This window comes from Capricornis sumatraensis, chromosome 4 (assembly GCF_032405125.1).
Source record: "Capricornis sumatraensis isolate serow.1 chromosome 4, serow.2, whole genome shotgun sequence".
NCBI classification, from domain to species: Eukaryota; Metazoa; Chordata; class Mammalia; order Artiodactyla; family Bovidae; genus Capricornis; species Capricornis sumatraensis.
This window is the reverse complement of record NC_091072.1, coordinates 141,618,586-141,641,415: the sequence shown is the minus strand read 5'-3', so window position 1 is coordinate 141,641,415 and position 22,830 is coordinate 141,618,586. Positions and strand designations below refer to the sequence as shown.

Below are 22,830 nucleotides of genomic sequence, written 5' to 3'. Positions count from 1 at the left end.
CATGATCTTAGTTCCCCAACCAAGAATCGAACTCATGTCCCCTGCAATAGAAGCCACGGCACCTTAACCACCAGATGGCCAGGGAAGTCCCTTCATTCCAATTTTTCAGAATGGTACTTTATTTACATTATCTAAACATACAATCATTACATACCATACTCTCAATTTTAACCATCCTTTAATTTTCATACAAGTTAATTATATGTTTACTGCTCTTCACCAAGCCTTATTTTGTTATCTTGCTCATCACTGTGATTATCTAAAACTCAGCCACTAGTTCATTTTCACAATGACTCAGGGAAATAGTATTTCTTGATTTCTTTCATGTTCATAACAGTTCATCTATAGCTTTGTATAAGGAAAGTCAATTTTGCTAGGGGTAAAAATAATTGGCTCACACTCTCGCTGAGTATCTTTTAAAAATACTACTTCACTTAATTCTGCCAGGGAGTGTTGCTGTGAGAAAGCCTAATGTGAATCTAATTTTCTTTTCCATTTGAAAAATTATTTGTTTTACTCTTAAAGGCCCAGAGAATATTTTCCTTTTTCTACAGAGTAACTTTACTAGACTATACCTTGGTGCTGTTTGCTTTAACTTGTATTACCAAGTACATAATGTTCTCTTATCAATCTGTAGATTCGAATCTCCTTTTAAGAAACTTTTCCTGAATTACAGTTCCTTATATTTGTTCTCTTACTTTGCTTAGCTTACCTTCCTAACAGGGTTTAGTATCTATGTGTTTTTCCTTCTTTGCCTATCTTTAATATCTGTCACTTTCTCTCAAATCCTTTTCATCTTTTTCCATTTCTTTTTAGTCCTTAATTTCCCCCCCTTTACAACTTCAATTTAAAATCTTTTTGGGTAAGTCACTCTTGTGTCCCTTCTAGTTTAGCTGGCTTTTCTGAAATTAGTTTTTTCTTTTATTTATAATTATTTCCTCAGTTCTGGTATCTCATCTCGGAACTTTCTCATTCTAACTTATGTTGGTCTTTGATATGTAATATTGGTGTCTCAATTAGTGATAGTGCATTTTAAAGTGGAGGTTTGATCTGTTCTGGGCTTCCCTGGTAGCTCAGTTGGTAAAGAATCTGCCGGCAATGCAGGAGACCCCAGTTCGTTTCCTGGGTCGGGAAGATCTGCTGGAGAAGGCATAGGCTATCCACTCCAGTATTCTTTGGCTTCCCTCGTGGCTCAGCTGGTAAAGAATCCACCAGCAATGTGGGAGACCTGGGTTCAAACCCTGGGTTGGGAAGATTCCCTGGAGAAGGGAACTGCTACCTACTCCAGTATTCTGGCCTGGAGAATTCCATGGATTGTTTAGTCTATGGGGTCACAATGAGTTGGACACGACTGAGAGCCTTTGGAACAACAGACTGGTTCCAAATAGGAAAAGGAGTACATCAAGGCTGTATATTGTCACCCTGCTTATTTAACTTATGTGCAGAGTACATCATGAGAAACTCTGGACTGGAAGAAACACAAGCTGGAATCAAGATTGCCGGGAGAAATATCAATAACCTCAGATATGCAGATGACACCACCCTTATGGCGGAAAGCAGAGATGAACTAAAGAGCCTATTGATGAAAGTGAAAAAGGAGAGTGAAAAAGTTGGCTTAAAACTTAACATTTAAAAACTAAGATCATGGCATCACTATTCCATCACTGCATGGCAAATAAATGGGGAAACAATGGAAACAATGAGAGACTTTTTTTGGGGGGCTCCAAAATCACTGCATGGTGACTGCAGCCATGAAATTAAAAGATGCTTGCTCCTTGAAAGAAAAGTTATGACCAACCTAGACAGCATATTGAAAAGCAGCGACTTCCTTTGCCAACGAAGGTCCGTCTAGTCAAGGCTATGGTTTTTCCAGCAGTCATGTATGGATGTGAGAATTGGACTATAAAGAAAGCTGAGCACCAAAGAATTGATGCTTTTGAACTGTGATGTTGGAGAAGACTCTTGAGAGTCCCTTGGACAGCAAGGAGATCCAACCAGTCAATCCTAAAGGAAATCAATCTTTAATATTCATTAGAAGGACTGATGCTGAAGCTGAAGCTCCAATACTTAGGCCACCTGATGAAAAGAACTGACTCATCTGAAAAGACCCTGATGCTGGGAAAGATTGAAGGCAGGAGGAGAAGGGGACGACAAAGGATGAAATGGTTGTACAGCATCATTGACTTGACGGACATGAACTTGAGTAGGCTCCAGGAGTTGGTGATGGACAGGGAAGCCTGGCATGGTGAAGTCCTTGGTGTCACAGAGTTGGACACAACCAAGCGACTAAACTGAACTGACTGAACTGAGCGTCTTTCACTTGATCTGTTCTATAATCATATTTTTCTGGGGAGTTTTCTACCTAAGGACATTATTTTTCTTTTTGTTCTCCGCCCCCCCACCCCAGCTTTACCAGGTATAATCAACAAACAAATCTGTATGATAAACTGTATACAGTGATGATATGATACACATATGCAAGAATACTGATCCAGCTATTTATAGTATCTCACACACTGACAAGGATTTCCTTTTTAGGGTTTTTTAAAAAATGGGAACATCTATTTCCTCCAACTCCTTGACAGCCAGTTTTCTTTTGTTTCTATGAGTTTGTGACATTTTTTAAGATTCCACATATATGTGACACACCCAATATTTGTCTTCCTTTATCTGGCTCATTTCACTGATCACTATGGCCTCAGAGTCCGTACATGTAACCACAAACAGCAGGATGTCCTTCCCTCTCATGGCTGAACCATATTCTACTGAATGCATATATTCCACATCTTCTTTATCCTTTCATCCACTGACAGACATTTTGATTGTTTCATGTATTGGATACTGTGAATAACGCCACTATAAACATGGAAGTGCAGATATCGCCTCAAGATTGTTTTTATTTCCTCTGGATAAGAATTCCAGAAGTGGGATTACTGGATCATATGGAAGTAATATTTTAAATTTTTTGAGGAGGCGCCATACTGTTTGCTTGAGGTTTCAAACACATGCTCACAAAGTCATAACCAACACCCATGTCAAGGAGCTTGTCTCCTGTTTCTTCTCTAAAAAAAAGTTATAGTTTCAGGTCTTATACTGGCGTCTTGAATTCATTTTTAGTTGACTTTGTGTGTGGTATAAGACAGGGATCTAGTTTCATCCTTCGGGTGTGGATATCCAGTTTTCTCACACTATTTGCTGAAGATGCTACAGTAACTGTAACGAAGACATTAGTTTCCCCACTGAACATTCTTGGCTCCTCTGTCATAAACTGACCAAATATGCTTGGGTTTGTTTCTGGGCTCTCTATTCCATTCCACTGATCTAGTGTCTGTCTTTACGCCAGTACCATACCACTTTGAGTAATACAGTTTGCAAATATAGTTTGAAGTTAGAAGTATAATGCCTCCAGCTTTATTCTTTCTCAAGATTCCTTTGGCTATTTGCATTTTTTTGCAATTCCACACAAACTTTAGAATTGTTTGTTCTACTTCTGTGAAAAGTGCACTGAAAATCTGATTTGTGCACTGGACTGCACTACATTTATAGATGGATTTCCACAGTATGGATGTTTTAACAAATTAATTTTTCTAATCTGTGAGCATGAAATATCTTTCAATTTATTTGTGTCTTCTTCAATATCTTTCATCAGCATCATAGTTCTCAGTGTCTTTTACTTCTTTGGTTAAACTTATTAGGTATTTTTTTGTATGATACAATAAATAAGATTGTTTTCTTAATTTCTCTGACAGTTTGTTATGAACATACAGAAATATAGGTGATTTTTGTATATTGATTTTATATCCAGCAATCTAACTGAATCTGTTTATTAGTTCGAACAGTTTTGTGGTGGAGTTTCCAGGATTTTCTATGTATAACATGAGACCATCTGCAAATAGTTTTACTTCTTCCTTTTTACTGAGATGCATTTTCTTTCTTTTCCTTGCCTAATGACTCTGGTTAGAACCTCTAGCACCATGCTGATTAAAAATGGCAAGAGTAAACATCATTATCTTGCTCTGACCTTAGATGAAAAACTTACAGTTTTCCACTTTTGAATATATTATTAGTTGTGGGTTTGTCATACATAGCTTTCACTGTTGAGGTATGTTCCCTCCATACCCACTTTGTTGAGAATTAATCATGAATGGATGTTGAATTTTATCAAATGCTTTTTCTGCATCTATTGAGATGATCCACACGATTCTCATCCTTCATTTTATTAATGTGCTGAATCACATTAATTTGCATATACTGAACAATCCTTGTATCCACTTGATTGTGGAGTATGATCCTTTTAATGTGCTGCTGAATTCAGTTTGCTAGTTCTGAGTTGAGAACTTCTGCAGCTAAATTCGTTAAGAATATTGGCCTGTAATTTTCTTTTGTAGGTTTCTTGTTTGGTTTTGGTATCAAGGTAATGCTAACCACATAAAATGAGTTTTTAAGAATTCCCTCCTCTTCTATTTTCCAGGAGACTTTGAGAAAGATTGGTATTAATTCTTTTTCAAATGTTCGGTAGAATTCGCCAGTCAAGTCTTCTGGTCCTCTACTTTTGTTTTGGTGAGGTTTTTGATTACTGATTTAATCTCCTTTAATTGGTTTGTTCAAATTTTCTATTTCTTCATGATTCAGTCATGATCCCTTTCTTCTAAGCTGTTCAATTTGATGCCATATATTGTTGACAGTAGTCTCTTATGATCCTTTGTATTTATAGTTGTAACGTCTCCTCTTTCTGATTTTATTTCAGTCTCCTCTCTCTTATTAAGTCGAACTAAAGGTTTGTGTATCTTGTTTCTCTTCAAAAAACCAACTCTTGCTTTTTCACTGATCTTTCCTACTGTATTTTTAATTTCTATTTCATTTATTTCCACTCTGATTTGTTATTCCCTTCTTTCTGGCAACTGCGGGCTTAGTTTGTCCCTCTTTATCTAGCTCTTTGAGGTGTAACGTTAGGTTGTTTATTTGAGACTTTTCTTGTTTCAAATGTAAGCATTTATCACTATGAACCTCCCTCTTAGAAACCCCATAAGTTTTGGTATGTTGTATTTCTATTCTCATTTGTCTCCAGATATTATTATCCTTTGACAGCTTCCTTCAACCACAGTTTTTTCAGGAGAATCTTGTTTAATCCCCCATGTAATTCTGAATTTTCCACTTTTCTTTTGTTTTTAATTAAGGTATAATTGACATACAACATTAGTTTCAGGTTTACAACATAATAATTTGATACTTGTATATAATGTATAATGATTGCAACAAGTCTAGTTAGCAACCACTGCATACCCTGCTAACTTGAAAAGACGCATGCATCCCTATGTTCACTCAACATAATTCACAACAGGAAATGAAAAGGAAACAACCCAAGTGTCATTAATGGTGGGATGGATAAAGAAGATATGCTATAATATGTACAACAGAATATTAGTCAGCCATACAAAAGAATGAAATATTACTAGTTTTGACAATATGAATAGACTTTGAGGGCATCATGCTAAGCGAAATAAGACACAGAAAGAGGAATACTGTACGACCTCACTTATATGTTGACTCTAAACAACAAACAATTGAACTAAAAACCAAGCTCACAGATAGAACAGGTTGATGGTTGCCACAGGCAAGGTATGGAGGCTAGTGAAATGGCTAACAGGAGTCAAAAAGAAACAAACTTCCAGGTATTAAAAAAAAAAAGTTAAGTCCTGAGAATGTAATCCACAGCATTGCAACTACAGTTAATAATACTATCATCTTATATATTTCCAAGTTCAGTTCAGTCCCTCAGTCGTGTCTGACTCTTTGTGACCCCATGAACCACAGCACGCCAGGCCTCCCTGTCCATCACCAACTCCCAGAGACAACCCAAACCCATTTCCATTGAGTCAGTGATGCCATCCAACCATCTCATCCTCTGTTGTCCCCTTCTTCTCCTGCCCTCAATCTTTTCCAGCATCAGAGCCTTTTCCAGTGAGTTAGCTCTTCGCATCAGGTGGCCAAAGTATTGGAGTTTCAGCTTCAACATCAGTCCTTCCAATGAACACCCAGGACCGATCTCCTTAGGATAGACTGTTTGGATCTCCTTGCAGTCCAAGGGACTCAAGAGTCTTCTCCAACACCACAGTTCAAAAGCATCAATTCTTCAGCACTCAGCTTTCTTTATAGTCCAACTCTCACATCCATACATGACCACTGGAAAAACCATAGCCTTGTAACATTTCAAAGTTACTAAAACAGTAAATCTTAAAGGGTCTCATCACAAGAAAAAAATAAAAATAGTGCAACTATATATGGCAACAGATGTTTTCACTTCAACAAATTCCTTCAATTATCTAAGGCTTTCTGTTTCTGCTGGGGTCTTAGAATGAGACCACTAGAAACCCAAATAATCTTCCAAACACAAGGACATCAAGTGTCTTTAAAAATATGACCACAACAACCTTGTAAATCAACTACTTTTGAATAAAAAACTTAATTAATTAAATAAATAAAATCTGAACATGATCTGAGTAGGAATTCCATGTTTATATACCTTTGTCTTCTGGGGACACCAGGATACAGCAAACCTGCAGTAGGTTTTCTCCTGATCGAGAGGTCAGCAAACCAGAGTCCACTGGCTCAAAAATGTTTTACTGGAACAAAACCATGCCCATCCCCTTAAGTATTCTATATAGCTTCTTTCACACCACAACAGCAGAGGTAAATAGCTGCAACAGAGATATGGCCCACAAAGTGTATAATGACTTGGCTCTTCACAGGAAAAATTGGCCAACCCTATCCTGGTTTAGAGGTTTATCAAATAAGCTTCCAGAAACAGCACCTGGTAGGCTCTGTCGGCAATTCGAAAGGATGAACTCTTTGTCCTTCTAGGAGTCCAGCACATTACAGAATGTTTAGTATCCCTGGCCCGCCAGGGAACTAAAATGTTAGCAGTACTCCCAGTCTCCGTGTCAACCAAAATTCCCCACACACTTCCAAACACTCTGGAAGAGAGTGGAAGTATTATCCCTGATTGAGAACCACTGAAGAACTAAATTAGCTCAGAGTAAAGGAGGAGAAAATACAGTCCATAAATTCTAAATGCCACCAAGACAGATGAGAAATGTCATTACCTTTATAAAAAGCAAACTAAAAAATCGATTCTTCTTCACCTTTGACACTTAAGCCAAAAATATGTTAACAACTTCTTGATAAAATTAGGCTTTATAATTTGATTACTCTATCATGGAGCTGACTTAAAGTGTTTTTGTTTTTGTTTTTTTTTTTGCTTTACAATACTGTATTGGTTTTGCCATACATTGACATGAATCTGCCACAGGTATACATGAGTTCCCAATCCTGACGCAATCTTACCGATTCGTTCCATCCAGATTTGATCGGTGAATGAAATTAAGTTTTGCATCTGCCCAATAAAGCTTCCGTTCCTCATAATCCAAAGTCAGTCCATTTGGCCAGTAAATTTCAGTGTTTATTATGACGAAGCGATCTGAACCATCCATTCCAGCACGTTCTATCTTTGGTACTTCTCCCCAGTCTGTCCAGTACATGAACCTAAAAAAACATATGAAAAATAAACCCATGACATAAGCAAGTTAACTACCAAGTATCTTACAATCATCACTACCAGATAAAGAAAGCTCTCTCAGAAACACTAAAACTGAAATTCCTAGAAATTGTTATTGAAATTTTAATCATCTATCTTTTTGCTTCCATGATGGTAATAACTGATTCAAGTCCAGCATCATCCATGACAAGAAAACCATGTGATCAAATCTTTTAGGAGAAAAGGGTATTTACACTGTCTCAGTGTATCTCCCCATAAATTATTAATAACATAAGAGAAAATAAACTTGGTGGACAACACCTTACTCACACCATCCATCATCAATTAAGGAAAACACTGGCATTATGTATGTAACATGTTGGGAAAAAATGTACCATTTTTTATGTTAAGTTCTCTTACACAGAATTTCTGCTCAAAAATGCATAACTTGAACAAAATTATGAAGGAAACAGACTACCAAATTAAAGAACATTCTAGAAAACAACCACCTTTGAACATATCGATGTTAACAAAGTCAAAGAAAGGCAGAGAAATTAATCTGGGTAAAAGGAGAACAAAGAGACATAGTAACTACTGCATACAGTGTATCAATCTGGTCTGATAGGTTGGGGAAACTGCTGCTGCTGCGGCTGCTAAGTTGCTTAAGTCCTGTCCGACCCCGAGCAACCCCATGGACGGCAACCCACCAGACTCCCCCGTCCCTGGGATTCTCCAGGCAAGAACACTGGAGGGAAACTGCTACAAAGATATTATTGGGAAACTTGGCAAAATCTGATGGTATGTCAAATTCTATAATAGAAATGTATTAATGTTAATTTACTAGGTATGATCATTTTACTGTGGTTTGGGTAAAGAAAATTTCACTGTGAGAATGCAAGACTTCCCTGTTTCCAAACAGTCTTATATGCAAGATAACCTTACTAAATACTTTTTTTAAAAAGACTGCTTAAGGTGATTATTATAACACAGTATTATACAATATTAGAGCTTTACATACAGAACTATAATATATGACAAAAGTAGCAAAACAGAGAAGGAAAAACAAAGATTAGTACTGAAGCAAAGTTTCTGTATTTTACTGGAATTAAATTAGCATTAATCTTAAGTCCAATGTGATTAAAAATGGTATTATAATCTCTTAACAAATACTAAGGAAATATCTAAAAAATTATAGCTAAAAATTTAACCAAGAAATTAAAATTATACCCTATAAAAAATCTGCTTAATGGAGGCAGTAAAGTTAAAGCAAAATAACAAAAAAGCAGGACATAAGGAAAACTTAAATTGAGGAAAGTAGAGAAAACCACTAGACCATTCAGGTATAACCTAAATCAAATCCCTTACGACTATACAGTGAAAGAAAGTGAAGTCGCTCAGTCGTGTCCGGCTCTTTGCGACCCCACGGACTGCAGCCTATCAGGCAAGAGTACTGGCGTAGGTTTCCATTTCCTCCTCCAGGGGATCTTCCTAACCCAGGGATCGAACCTGGGTCTCCCGCATTGCAGGCAGACTCGTTACCATCTGAGCCACCAGGGAAGCCCACGATTATACAGTGGAAATAGAAATCCCTTACAATTATACAGCGGAAGTGAGAAATAGATTCAAGAGATTAGATCTGATAGAGTGTCTGATGAACTATGGACGGAGGTTCGAGACAGAACTATGGATGGAGGTTCGAGACATGGAACAAGAGACAGTGATGAAGACCACCCCCAACAAAAAGAAATGCACAAAAGCAAAATGGCTGTCTGGGGAAGCCTTACAGATAGCTGTGAAAAGAAGAGAAGCGAAAAGCAAAGGAGAAAAAGAAAGATATACTACTCATTTGAATGCAGAGTTCCAAAGAATAGCAAGGAGAGATAAGAAAACCTTCCTCAATGATCAGTGCAAATAAACAGAGGAAAACAATAGAATGGGGAAGACTAGAGATCTCTTCAAGAAAATTAGAGATACCAAGGGAACATTTCATGCAAAGACAGGCTCAATAAAGGACAGAAATGGTATGGATCTAACAGAAGCAGAAGATATTAAGAAGAGGTGGCAAGAATACACAGAACAACTATACAAAAAAAGACCTTCACAACCCAGATAATCACAATGGTGTGATCACTCACCTAGAGCCAGACATCCTGGAACGTGAAGTTAAGTGGGCCTTAGAAAGAAAGCATCACTACGAACAAAGCTAGTGGAGGTGATGAAATTCCAGTTGAGCTATTTCAAATCCTGAAAGATGATGCTGTGAAAGTGCTGCACTCAATATGCCAGCAAATTTGGAAAACTCAGCAATGGCCACAGGACTGGAAAAGGTCAGTCTTCATTCCAATTCCAAAGAAAAGCAATGCCAAAGAATGCTCAAACTACCGCACAATTGCACTCATCTCACACGCTAGTAAAGTAATGCTCAAAATTCTCCTGCTGCTGCTGCTAAGTCACTTCAGTTGAATCCGACTCTGTGCGACTGCAGAGATGGCAGCCCACCAGGACCCACCGTCCCTGGGATTATCCAGGTAAGAACACTGGAGTGGGTTGCCATTTCCTTCTCCAGTGCATGAAAGTGAAAAGTGAAAGTGAAGTCGCTCAGTCGTGTCCTACTCTTAGCAACCCCATGGACTGCAGCCCACCAGACTCCTCCGTCCATGGAATTTTCCAGGCAAGAGTACAGGAGTGGGGTGCCATTGCCTTCTCCGAAAATTCTCCTAGCCAGGCTTCAACATTACGTGGACTGTGAACTTCCAGGTGTTCAAGAAAAGGTGGTTTTAGAAATGGCAGAGGAACCAGAGATCAAATTGCCAACATTCACTGGATTATTGAAAAAGCAAGACTTCAAGAAAACATCTACTTCTACTTTACTGACTATGCCGAAGTCTTTGACTGTGTGGATCACTACGAACTGTGGAAAATTCTTCAAGAGATGGGAATACCAGACCACCTGACCTGCCTCTTGAGAAATCTCTATGCAGGTCAGGAAGTAACAGTTAGAAACGGACATGGAATAACAGACTGCTGCCAAATAGGAAAAGGAGTAGTCAAGGCTATATACTGTCACCTTGCTTATTTAACTTCTATGCAGAGTACATCATGAGAAACACTGGGCTGGAAGAAACACAAGCTGGAATCAAGATTGCCGGGAGAAATATCAATAACCTCAGATATGCAGATGATATCATCCTTATGGCAGAAAGAGAAGAAGAACTAAAGAGCCTCTTGATGAAAGTGAAAGAGGAGAGTGAAAAAGTTGGCTTAAAGCTCAACATTCAGAAAATGAAGATCTTGGTATCTGGTCCCATCACTTCATGGCAAATAGATGGGGAAACAGTGGAAACAGTGGCTGACTTTATTTGGGGGGGCTCCAAAATCACTGCAGATTGTGACTTCAGCCACGAAATTTAAAGACGCTTACTCCTTGGAAGGAAAGTTATGACCAACCTAGATAGCATATTGAAAAGCAGAGACATTACTTTGTCAGCAAAGGTCCATCTAGTCAAGGCTATGGTTTTTCCAATAGTCATGTATGGATGTGAGAGTTGGACTATAAAGAAAGCTAATCGCCAAAAAATTGATGTTTTTGAACTGTGGTGCTGGAGAAGACTCTTGAGTCCCTTGGACTGCAAGGAGATCCATCCAGTCCATCCTAAAGGAGATCAGTCCTGGGTGTTCATTGGAAGGACTGATGTTGAAGCTGAAACTCCAATACTTTGGCCACCTGATGGGAAGAACTGACTCACTGGAAAAGACCCTAATGCTGAGAAAGACTGAAGGTGGGAGGAGAAGGGGACGAAAGAGGATGAGTTGGTTGGATGGCACCACCAACTCAATGGACATGAGTATGAGTAAACTCTGGGAGCTGGTGATGGACAGGGAAGCCTGGTGTGCTGCAGTCCATGGGATCGCAAAGAGTCAGACGCGACTGAACTGAAGGAAAACAAAATGACAGACATAACTACATTCAAGTAAATAACAACAATAAAATATAAATGGATTAAAGATTTCATTCAAAAAAGTAATCGTAGAGGGTAAAGCCAACAGGTATTTGGGAAGAAAAAACTGACAGGACTTGGCTTGGGTAGTGACAAAGAGCAGGAACTAAAGATGATTTCTAGGTCTCTCGTCAAAAAAGGGATGCCTTAAAAGAGGTAGATATTAATAAACGTTAAAATAAATACACAGCTATTAAAGTAAAAGATGTTCAGCCATATACCACCAAGCAGTATGATGTCACATTTGAGATATCACTATAACAGGAACTGTTCCTTTGTTTGAACTCTTCAATCATAAATCATATAATTTATAACTACAAGTACTTTAAGTGTGGAGAAGTTAGATTATAAAAGATAAGGAGCGATGATGTAAAGCAGAGACTCCAGAGCTAAGGTGCTCAGGCCCGCCACTCCCAGACACATGATTTTGAGCAAGTTATTTCACCTTTCTGTCCCTCATATTCCTTATAACACAAGGATTAAAAACAGATGCATGTCAAACGGTTTCTGCCAGAATATAGTTAATATATGCAAAGCACTTAGAAGCTCTATCTATGTGCTCTTGTTTTTTACATCATAAATCTCTTGTTCATGGTTTCACTTTTAGAATGAATGGCAAAGTTATTAACACGATCTTTATACTATCTGGCTCCTCCTACCCATCTCTTCAGCTTCAGTTAACACCACTCTTGTCTTCATCACCTTGGGTTTCCCAGGTGATGCACTGGGAAAGAATACACCTGTCAATGCATGAGATGAAGGAGATGTGGGTTTGATCCCTGGGTTGGAAAGATTCCCTGGAGTAGGAAATGGCAACCGACTCCAGTATTCTTGCCTGGAAAATTCCATTGACAGGCGAGCATGGTGGGCTATAGTCCATGAGGCTGCAAAGAGTCAGACACAACTGCACGCACGCACGCACACACACACACACACACACACACACACACGCACACACACACACACACACGCACGCACACACACACACGCCAGGTACCATACTCCCTGGCAGTACAGGGCTTTCCCTTTACCTATTATCTTCTCTTTCAGAGTTCAACTTAAATCAAGTTTTCTCTAACAGGCCTTCTTTAAATTACAAATTAGGTCATACAGTCCCATATAAGCTCTCAGAGTACTTTACATTCATAGCATTACAACTATACTTAATCATTTGCTTCATGTTTATTACCTCTAACTTACACATTTATGTTTTTGGCAATTTCTGGATTAAGAAAAGGCTTTTTTAGGTAAATGAGGAAAAAATTTTCCATTTGCTGATTTGGTAAAGTATTCCTTTTGCAGAGGCATATAAATACCTCTTAGTAATGCTATTACATGAAAGAGCTCTTGCCTACAACAGCCAGCAGAAAAGAAAACAACACGCTAGAAGAATAAGCTGGCAGAGAAGCTGACCAGAGGTTTCCCATGGTCACAGACTGAATCTGATGGCAGTATTTCTCCATGTCCTCTGACATGCTAATCTCATGTCTCAGTGCCAACTGTTCAAAGGTCATTCTATCAGTAGATATTTTACTAATGTTCTAGCTAACAGCTCACCTCTGGTTTATATCTCATGAAGTCAAACATAAGAAAGCTAGAATGCAATTATCCTAAGAATTCAGATCTCTTACCATAAGAGTTTTAAAAAAGAAAGCAACCAGTCAATGACAAAATACTAAATCAACCCATGTATTATTTGTTCTTTTATTACTATACACTCCAGGTCCAAAGTTTTCCTTTCCTAAATGTTTTTTCCTTCTTTAAACTGAAATATAACTGACACATAACATCATGTGAGTTAAAGATGTACAACATGTTGGTTTGATACTTATATACCAAAATATGACTATCACAGCATTAGCTGACACACTTATCACTTCACATAATTACTTTCTTTTGTTCAGTGGGAACAAATATGATCTCGTTGTTTATAAATAGTATTGTTGACTATAATCTATACATTGTGCATTTGATCTCTAGGACTTATTTACCTACTAGCTCTAGGTATGTACCCTTAAACAACACATTCGCAATTCCTCCAGCTCCCAGCTTCTGATAACCACCAGTCTACACTGTTTTGGTAAGTTTGGCTCTTTTAGATTCCACATGTAAGTGATGCTATATAATATTTGTCTTTCTCTGACCGACTTATCTAACTTAGAATAATCCCCTCAAGGTCCACGTATGTTTCCACACATGGCAGATTATTTTTTCTCAATGGCTAACTTATATGCAAACCACATCATGAGAAATGCTGGGCTCGAAGAAGCATAAGCTGGAATCAAGATTGCCGGGAGAAATATCAATAACCTCAGATATGCAGATGACACCATCCTTATGGCAGAACGTGAAGAGTAACTAAAAAGCCTCTTGATGAAAGTGAAAGTGGAGAGTGAAAGAGTTGCCTTAAAGCTCAACATTCAGAAAACAAAAATCATGGCATCCAGTCCCATCACTTCATGGGAAATAGATAGGGAAACATGGAAACAGTGTCAGACTTAATTTTGGGGGGTTCCAAAATCACTGCTTCCCTGATGGCTCAGAGGTTAAAGCGTCTGCCTCCAATGCGGGAGACCCAGGTTTGATCCCCGGGTTGGGAAGATCCCGTAGAGAAGGAAATGGCAGCACACTCCAGTATTCTTGCCTGGAGAATCTCATGGACTGAGGAGCCTGGTGGGCTGCAGTCCACAGGGTCACAAAGAGTCAGACATGACTGAGTGACTTTACTTACTTACTTAAAATCACTGCAGATGGTGACTGCAGCCATGAAATTAAAAGATGCTTACTCCTTGGAAGAAAAGTTATGACCAATCTAGACAGCATATTCAAAAGCAGAGACATTACTTTGCCGACTAAGGTCCGTCTAGTCAAGGCTATGGTTTTTCCAGTAGTCATGTATGGATGTAAGAGTTGGACTGTGAAGAAGGCTGAGCACCGAAGAATTGATGCTTTTGAACTGTGGTTTTGGAGAAGACTCTTGAGAGTCCCTTGGATGGCAAGGAGAGCGAACCAGTCCATTCTGAAGGAGATCAGCCCTGGGATTTCTTTGGAAGGAATGATGCTAAAGCTGAAACTCCAGTACTTTGACCACCTCATGCAAAGAGTTGACTCACTGGAAAAGACTCATGCTGGGAGGAATTGGGGGCAGGAAGAGAAGGGGACGACAGAGGATGAGATGGCTGGATGGCATCACTGACTCAATGGACGTTAGTCTGAGTGAACTCCGGGAGTTGGTGATGGACAGGGAGGCCTGGCGTGCTGCAATTCATGGGGTCGCAAAAAGTTGGACACGACTCATCGACTGAACTGAACTGAATATTCCACTGTGCATATATACGGCAACTTCTTCATCCATTCATCTATTGACGAACATGTAGGTTGTTTCTGTATCTTAGCTATTGTGAATATCTAACAATGAATATAGGATTACATACATCTCTTCAATTCCTGTTTTCATTTCCTTTGGGTATACAGCTGAGCTGTGAACAACAGAAATTGAAACTGCACAGGTCCACATACAAACTTTCTTTTCAACAATAAAATACTACAGTACCACACAATCCAGTCACTCTTAAGAGAAATCAATCATGAATACTTGTTGGAAGGATCATCTGATGAGAACAGACAACTCATTGGAAAAGTCCCAGATGCTGAGAAAGATTGAGGGCAGAAGGAGAGGAGGGTGTCAGAGGATGAGATGGCTGGATGGCACCACCAATGCAATGGACATGAACTTGGGCAAACTTCAGGACCTGGTGAGGGACAGGGAGGCCTAGCAGGCTGCAGTCCATGGGGTCACAAAGTGTCAGACACAACTGGGTGACTGAACAGCAAAAACAGTGACTACCACACAATCCCTGGTAGGTTAAATCCACAAATGTAGAACCTCAGATACAGAGCAACCATGTATATACAAAAGGAAGACTATAAGTTACAAGTGGATTTTCAACTGCACAGAGGGCCGGCACCCCTAACCCACGTTGTTCAAATTCAAGTATCGAACCTCCCTGGTGGTACAGTGGTAAGAATCCACCTGCCAATGCAGGGGTCAACGGTTCAATCCTGGTCCAGGAAGATTCCATGTGCCATGGAGCAACTAAGCCCATGCAGCACAACTGCTGAAGCCCAAGCACCCTACAGTCTGTACGCTGCAGCTACTGAGCCACTGAGCATGTGCACCTAGGGCCCAAACTCCACAATAAAAGAAGCCACAGCAATGAGAACCCCGAACACCAAGAGGAAGAATAGCCCCACTTGCCACAACTAGAGAAAGCCTGCGTGCAGCAACAAATACCCAACACAATCAAGAAAAATTAAAAATAATAATAAGCTCAACTGTATATCCAGAAGTGGAATGGCTGAATCATAAGGCAGTTGCATTTTTAATTTTTTAAAGACTTCCATATTGGTTTCCATAGGAACTAAACCAATTTACATGCCTAACAACAGTGTACAAGAATTCCCTTATCTCCACATCCTCAGCATCAGTTATCTCTCGTCTTCTTGATAATAAACATTCCAACAGGTGAGAGGGGATATCTCATTGTGGTTTTGCCTTGCATTTCCCTAATGATTATCAATACGGAGCACCTTTTCATGGCCATTTAGGTTTATTTTCTTTTGAAAAATATCTATTTAGTTCCTCTGCCCATTTTTTTAAATGGATTGGTTTAAGTTGTGTAAGTTCTTACTATATTTTGGATACTAACCCTTATCTAATATATGACTTACAAATATTTTCTCCCACTCTGTAGGGCTTGGCAGGGGGACTATTTCCTTTGCTGTGCAGAAACTTTAGTACGATGAAGTCCCACTTGCTGATTTTTGTTCCAGTTGCTTGTGTTGATCTAATTCTTTTCACTTTTACCTGTGAGTTTTTTCAATGTTCTGGATCTCAACAGTAGGAAAAAGAGGCAGGTGGGAAGATAAACTGAATATCTATGTTTATCTTTTCCCAATCAGCTATTAGACCCATAAATTAAGTGCTTGGCTAAGAAGTAGTCATGTATATGGACAACAACATAAAAATGGCAAAATCATATAGAAGATTTCTTCAAAAAAAATTGATGTTTAAACTCTAATACACAATTTTTCAGACTTTCTTTACTTCATCATTGTATATAGCATGTAACAACTCAGAAGCAGATTTACCATAAATGAAGCATAAGCAAACTTCAGGATCCCTCATGTAGGTTCATTCCAGTACCTTGCCTTTAATTTTGTACAGGAAGTCACTGCTTTGCATGATTCCACCACAGATGAATTTCAGTTAAATAACATCACCCCACATACACACAACATGGTCAGATTTCACTTATGGTAACCACAAATTTCACTACCAGCTCCACAAATCACTGTGTAAATGACAGATGTGTTTCATGATCCGTCATCAATCACACTCCTCTTTCAAAGTCTATTACTGGTCTCCACTCAACTGTTATTCAGCTCACACACAGACAGCAAAGTGTATGGCTGTGCTGTCTCTTTGTGCTGATAAAGCTATGTGACATTCTATGAAAATATATTATCAAAAGAAAATTGGCCAAGAAAGATGAAAGTGCAGCAAAGAAATGAAAAGTGGTAAGTATAGGAGATGAAATCTGAACTGAACATAGAGTTATAGAAGGAACAGTTCACTATGGGATGTTGACACCACTGTCATTCAAGATTCTAGACAGATACGCAGCCAGGAGAACTTAGTCAAAGCCAGCTTACCAACATAAATGAGCAAAGTGGTTGTGCCCAAAAGGATAAACACATCCCAGAGTGATGCCACCAAAAATAACTTCACATTGAAGGAACTCTTTCAGATAATTCACAACACTGAAAACACAAAATTAAATATTAATTATTAATATTAAATATTTTGAAAGCTTCCTCCAAACACAGAGAGGAATATTATAATTCACCAGGGCACAGAAAACATGCTTGCTCTATATAGTAAGTTATATAGTGAGAAGACAGTAGCATTCTCTGCTCAAACTATTTTTAATGATACTTCTAATATTTTATAGTATGTAAATACATACTAGTTTTACTGTTTTCCTACTTCCCTATACATTTACAGACAGCAATAATATTTAATATTTTGATGAAAAATTTTTAAGTCACAAAAGAACTGTAATTTATATACTAATTAGTAAGACTGCTTTATGTAGTTTTGGCTTTGCATGGTGTTCCCCCCTTTTTGTTTTTGTTTTTTTTTTTAATTACTTACTTTGCTCTTCCCTGCTATGCAGGCTTTTCTCTAGTTGTGGTGCACCGGCCTCTCATTATTGTGGTTTCTCTTCTTACAGAACGCAGGCTCTAGGCAACGAGAGCTTCAGTAGCCACGGCACAAACGCTCAGTAACTGTGGTTTCCGGGCTGCAGAGCACAGGTTTAGCTGTTCTGAGGCATGTGGCATCTTCCCAGACCAGGGATAGAACCCATGTCCCATGCAATGGCAGGTGGATTCTTTACCACTGAGTCACCAGTGAAGCCCAATGTTGCACACTTCAGCGTTTGTCTCCATACAAAAAGCTTTTTCTGTTTAGTTAATCTTGTTTCATTTTCATCAATTCAGTTCAATGCAGTAAGAGTAACACTGAGAACCTCACCTCAGTTCAGTTCATTGCAGTCACTCAGTCATATCTGAGTCTTGGCTACCCCATGGACTGCAACACACATGGACTGTCCATGGACTGTCCATCACCAACTCCCACAGTTCACTCAAACTCATGTCCATAGAGTCAGTGATGCCATCCAACCACCTCATCCTCTGTCATCCCCTTCTCCTTCCGCATTCCATCTTTCTCAGCATCAGGGTCTTTTCCAATGAGTCAGTTCTTCCCATTAGGTGGCCAAAGTACTGGAGTGTCAGTTTTAACATCAGTCCTGCCAATAAATATTCAGGAATGATCTCCTTTAGGATGGACTCGTTGGATCTCCTTGCAGTCCAAGGGACTCTCAAGAGTCTTCTCCAACATCACAGTTCAAAAGCATCAATTCTTCGGCGCTCAGCTTTCTTCACAGTCCAACTCTCACATCCACACATGACCACTGGAAAAACCATAGCCTTGACTAAACGGACCCTTGTTGGCAAAGTGATGTCTCTGCTTTTTAACATGCTGTCTAGGTTGGTCATGGAAATTTGGAAAACTCAGCAGTGGCCACAGGACTGGAAAAGGTCAGTGTTCATTCCTATCCCAAAGAAAGGCAAAGCCAAAGAATGCTCAAACTACCGCACCATTGCACTCATCCACACGTTAGTTAAGTAATGCTCAAAATTCTCCAAGCCAGGCTTCAGCAATACGTGAACCGTGAACTTCCAGATGTTCAAGCTGATTTTAGAAAAGACAGAGGAACCAGAGGTCAAATAGTCAACATCCGCTGGATCCTGGAAAAAGCAAGTTCAGTTCAGGTCAGTCGCTCAGTCGTGTCCGACTCTTTGCAATCCCATGAATCGCAGCACGCCAGGCCTCCCTGTCCATCATCATCTCCCGGAGTTCACTCAGACTCATGTCCATCAAGCCGGTGATACCATCCAGCCATCTCATCCTCGGTCGTCCCCTTCTCCGCCTGCCCCCAATCCTTCCCAGCATCAGAGTCTTTTCCAATGAGTCAACCCTTCGCATGAGGTGGCCAAAGTACTGGAGTTTCAGCTTCAGCATCTTTCCTTCCAAAGAACACCCAGGACTGATCTTCAGAATGGACTGGTTGGATCTCCTTGCAGTCCGAGGGACTCTCAAGAGTCTTCTCCAACATCACAGTTCAAAAGCATCAATTCTTCGGCACTCAGCTTTCTTCACAGTCCAACTCTCACATCCATACATGACCAATGGAAAAACCATAGCCTTGACTAGACAGACCTTTATGCTATCTAGGTTGGTCATAACTTTTCTTCCAAGGAGTAGGCGTCTTTTAATTTCATGGCAGTAGTCACCATTTGCAGTGATTTTGGAGCCCCAAAAAAGAAAATCTGTCACTGTCTCCACTGTTTCCCCATCTATTTGTGATGAAGTGATGGGACTAGATGCCTTGATCTTAGTTTTCTGAATGTGGAGCTTTAAGCCAACTTTTTCACTCTTTCATCAAGAGACTCTTTAGTTCTTTGATTTCTGCCCTAAGGGTGATGTCATCTGCGTATCTGAGGTTATTGATATTTCTCCCGGCAGTGTGTTTTTTTCCAACCTGTGTTTCATCCAGCCCAGAGTTTCTCATGATGTACTCTGCATATAAGTTAAATAAGCAGGGTGACAATATACAGCCTTAACTACCCCTTTTCCTATTTGGAACCAGTCTTTGTTCCATGCCCAATTCTGACTGTTGCTTCCTGACCTGCATACAGATTTCTCAAGAGGCACATCAGATGGTCTGGTATTCCCATTTCTTTCAGAATTTTCCATGGTTTGTGATGATCCACACAGCCAAAGGTTTTGGCATAGTCAATAAAGAGAATGTTTTTTGGAACTCTCTTGATTTTTTGATAATCCAATGGATATTGGCAATTTGATCTCTGATTCCTCTGCCTTTTCTAAAACCAGCTTGAACATCTGGAAGTTCACAGTTCACGTACTGTTGAAGCCTGGCTTGGAGACTTTTGAGCATTACTTTACTGACATGTGAGATGAGTCCAACTGTGCAGTAGTTTGAGCATTCTTTGGCATTGCCTTTCATTCCAAGGGATTGGAATGAAAACTGATCTTTTCCAGTCCTGTGGCCACTGCTGAGTTTTCCAAATTTGCTGGTATATTGAGTGCAGCACTTTCACAGCATCATCTTTCAGGATTTGAAATAGCTCACTTGGAATTCCGTCACCTCCACTAGCTTTGTTCGTCGTCATGCTTCCTAAGGCCCAGGAATTGACTTCGCATTCCAGGATGTCTGGCTCTAGGTGAGGGATCACACCATCATGATTAACTGGGTTGTGAAGATCTTTTTGGATAGTTGTTCTCTGTATTCTTGCCACCTCTGTCCTTTATTGAACCCATCTTTGCATGAAATGTTCCCTTGGTATCTCTAATTTTCTTGAAGAGATCGCTAGTCTTTCCCATTCTATTGTTTTCCTCTATTTATTTGCACTGATCACTGAGGAAGGCTTTCTTATCTCTCCTTGCTATTCTTTGGAACTCTGCTTTCAAATGGGTATCTATTTCCTTTTCTCCTTTGTTTTTCACTTCTCTTCTTTTCACAGCTATTTGTAAGGCCTCCTCAGACAGCCATTTTGCTTTTTTGCATGTCTTCTTCTTGGGGATGGTCTTGATGGCTGTCTCCTATTCAATGTCTCGAACCTCAGCCCATAGTTCATCAGGCACTCTATCTATCAGATCTAGTCACTTAAATCTATTTCTCACTTCCACTGTATAACGGTTAAGGGATGAGCACCTACCAAGTGACAAACATCCCTTGAGGGATGGTCCCGGCATTCAAGGAGTTCTCAGAATAGACAGTTTTCAAATATCATAGGGCTATAAGACAGGTAAGTATAACCTCTCTCGGGCCTTGAGGCCAATCAAGAGATAATGACACCTGAGCTGAGCCTTGAAGGAGAAGCAGGTTGGATTATAAGAAATTAGAAGGAAAAGACATTACAGTGAAGCACAAATTATACGTGAAAGGAACTACATGCATTCCAATATTATTACAGCATAAAATGAAAAGTCTGACGTCAGGGATGAATTCTACTCCAAGACCCTGAGCAAAGCGGTAAATGAAAAAAACAAAGTATTACAAAAGCACTCTTTCCACTGCTGTATACATGCTATTTTATTGTGAATAGTATTATGGTTCCAATTAAACTGAGGCATTATTTTGAGACCAATCACTCAGAGTTTAAAGAAAAATGAATTGCCTAGGTTAAATGTAAATATGACTTCATTAAAAGCCAAACAATGTTTATTACAGCTTTCCAGGTGAAGAAACACACAAAAACTGGGAGACTAACAAAGCTTTCTCCAGCTAACATTACTGAATTCCTCCTACAAGAAAAGTCAATAAAAGAAATCATAGTGCCACCAGTTTCCAAAGATACAGTAACATGAAATTTAAAATTTAGCTGCAAACACAAACACAGAAGATCATCTAAGAAACCGTGCTTTCACCTTAGTGGTGGTGGTGGTGTAGTCGTCGAGTTGTGTCTGACTCTTGTGACCCCATGGACTATAGCCCACCTGGCTCCTCTGTCCTCCATGCATGGGATTTCCCAGGCAAGAATACTAGAGTGGGTTGCCATTTCATTCTCCAAGGGATCTTCCTGACCCAGGGATCAAACCGGGGCCTCCTGCATTGCAGGCAGATTCTTTACCAACTGAGCCACCAGGGAAGCCCCACCTTACATAAGACTGAATCTAAGGAGATGGCCAGACTTATGTTTTGTTTGTTCAACAGGAGTCAGTACCAACTAAGCATCAAAAATCTTTTATGTGAATGTTCAGATCAATAAACATTCAAAGTGTTGAATAACTCTGCTGAATTGCACAGATTGCCCTGAATGAACTGTCTTTATTGTTGTTATTCAGTTGCCCAGTTGTGTCCGACTCTTTGAGACACCATGGACTGCAGCACACCAGGCTTCACCATCTCCCAGAGATTGCTCACACTCCTATCCATTGAGTCAATGATACCATCCAACCATCTCATCCTCTGTTGTCCCCTTCTCTTCCTGCCTTCAATCTTTCCCAGCATCAAGGTCTTTTCAAATGAGTTGGCTCTTTGCATCAGGTGGCCAAAGTATTGGAACTTCAGCATCACTTCTTCCAACGAATATTCAGGGTTGATTTCCCTTAGGATTGACTGGTTTGATCTCCTTGCAGTCCAAGCAACTTTCAAGAGTCTTCTCCAACACCACAGTTCAAAAGCATCAATTCTTCCGTACAGAGCCTTCTTTATGGTTCAACTCTCACATCCATACATGACTACTGGAAAACCCATAGCTTTGACTAGACGGGCCTTCATCGGCAAAGTAATGTCTCTGTTTTTTAATATGCTGTCTTGGTTGGTCATAGCTTTTCTTCCAAGGAATAAGTGTCTTTTAATTTCATGGCTGCAGTCACCATTTGCAGTGATTTTGGAGCCCCAGAAAATAAAGTCTGTCACTGTTTCCAGTTTCCCCATCTATTTCCCATGAAGTGATGGGACTGGATGCTATTATCTTAGTTTTGTGAATGTTGAGTTTTAAGTCAGCTTTTTCACTTTCCTCTTTCACTTTCCTCAAGAGTTCCTCCTCACTTTCTGCAATAAGGGTGGTGTTATCTGCATATCTGAGGCTACTGATATTTCTCCCAGCAATCTTGATTCCAGCTTGTACTTCACCCAGCCC

The 22,830-nt window shown here is 39.6% G+C and overlaps 1 protein-coding gene across 5 annotated transcripts in view; it reads right to left on the bottom strand.

The window, feature by feature from the left end:
* LRP6 (LDL receptor related protein 6) overlaps positions 1–22,830 on the bottom strand; it is a 160,697-nt gene that overhangs the window by 89,051 nt on the left and 48,816 nt on the right. For 4 of the 5 annotated variants that reach the window (XM_068969967.1, XM_068969968.1, XM_068969970.1 and 1 more), the window contains exon 3: positions 7,345–7,542. The exons of the other annotated variant lie outside the window; for it this stretch is intronic. In XM_068969967.1, the coding sequence (XP_068826068.1) occupies positions 7,345–7,542 (198 nt within the window). The remainder of the gene's footprint in view (positions 1–7,344; positions 7,543–22,830) is intronic. 5 annotated transcript variants of the gene reach the window in all.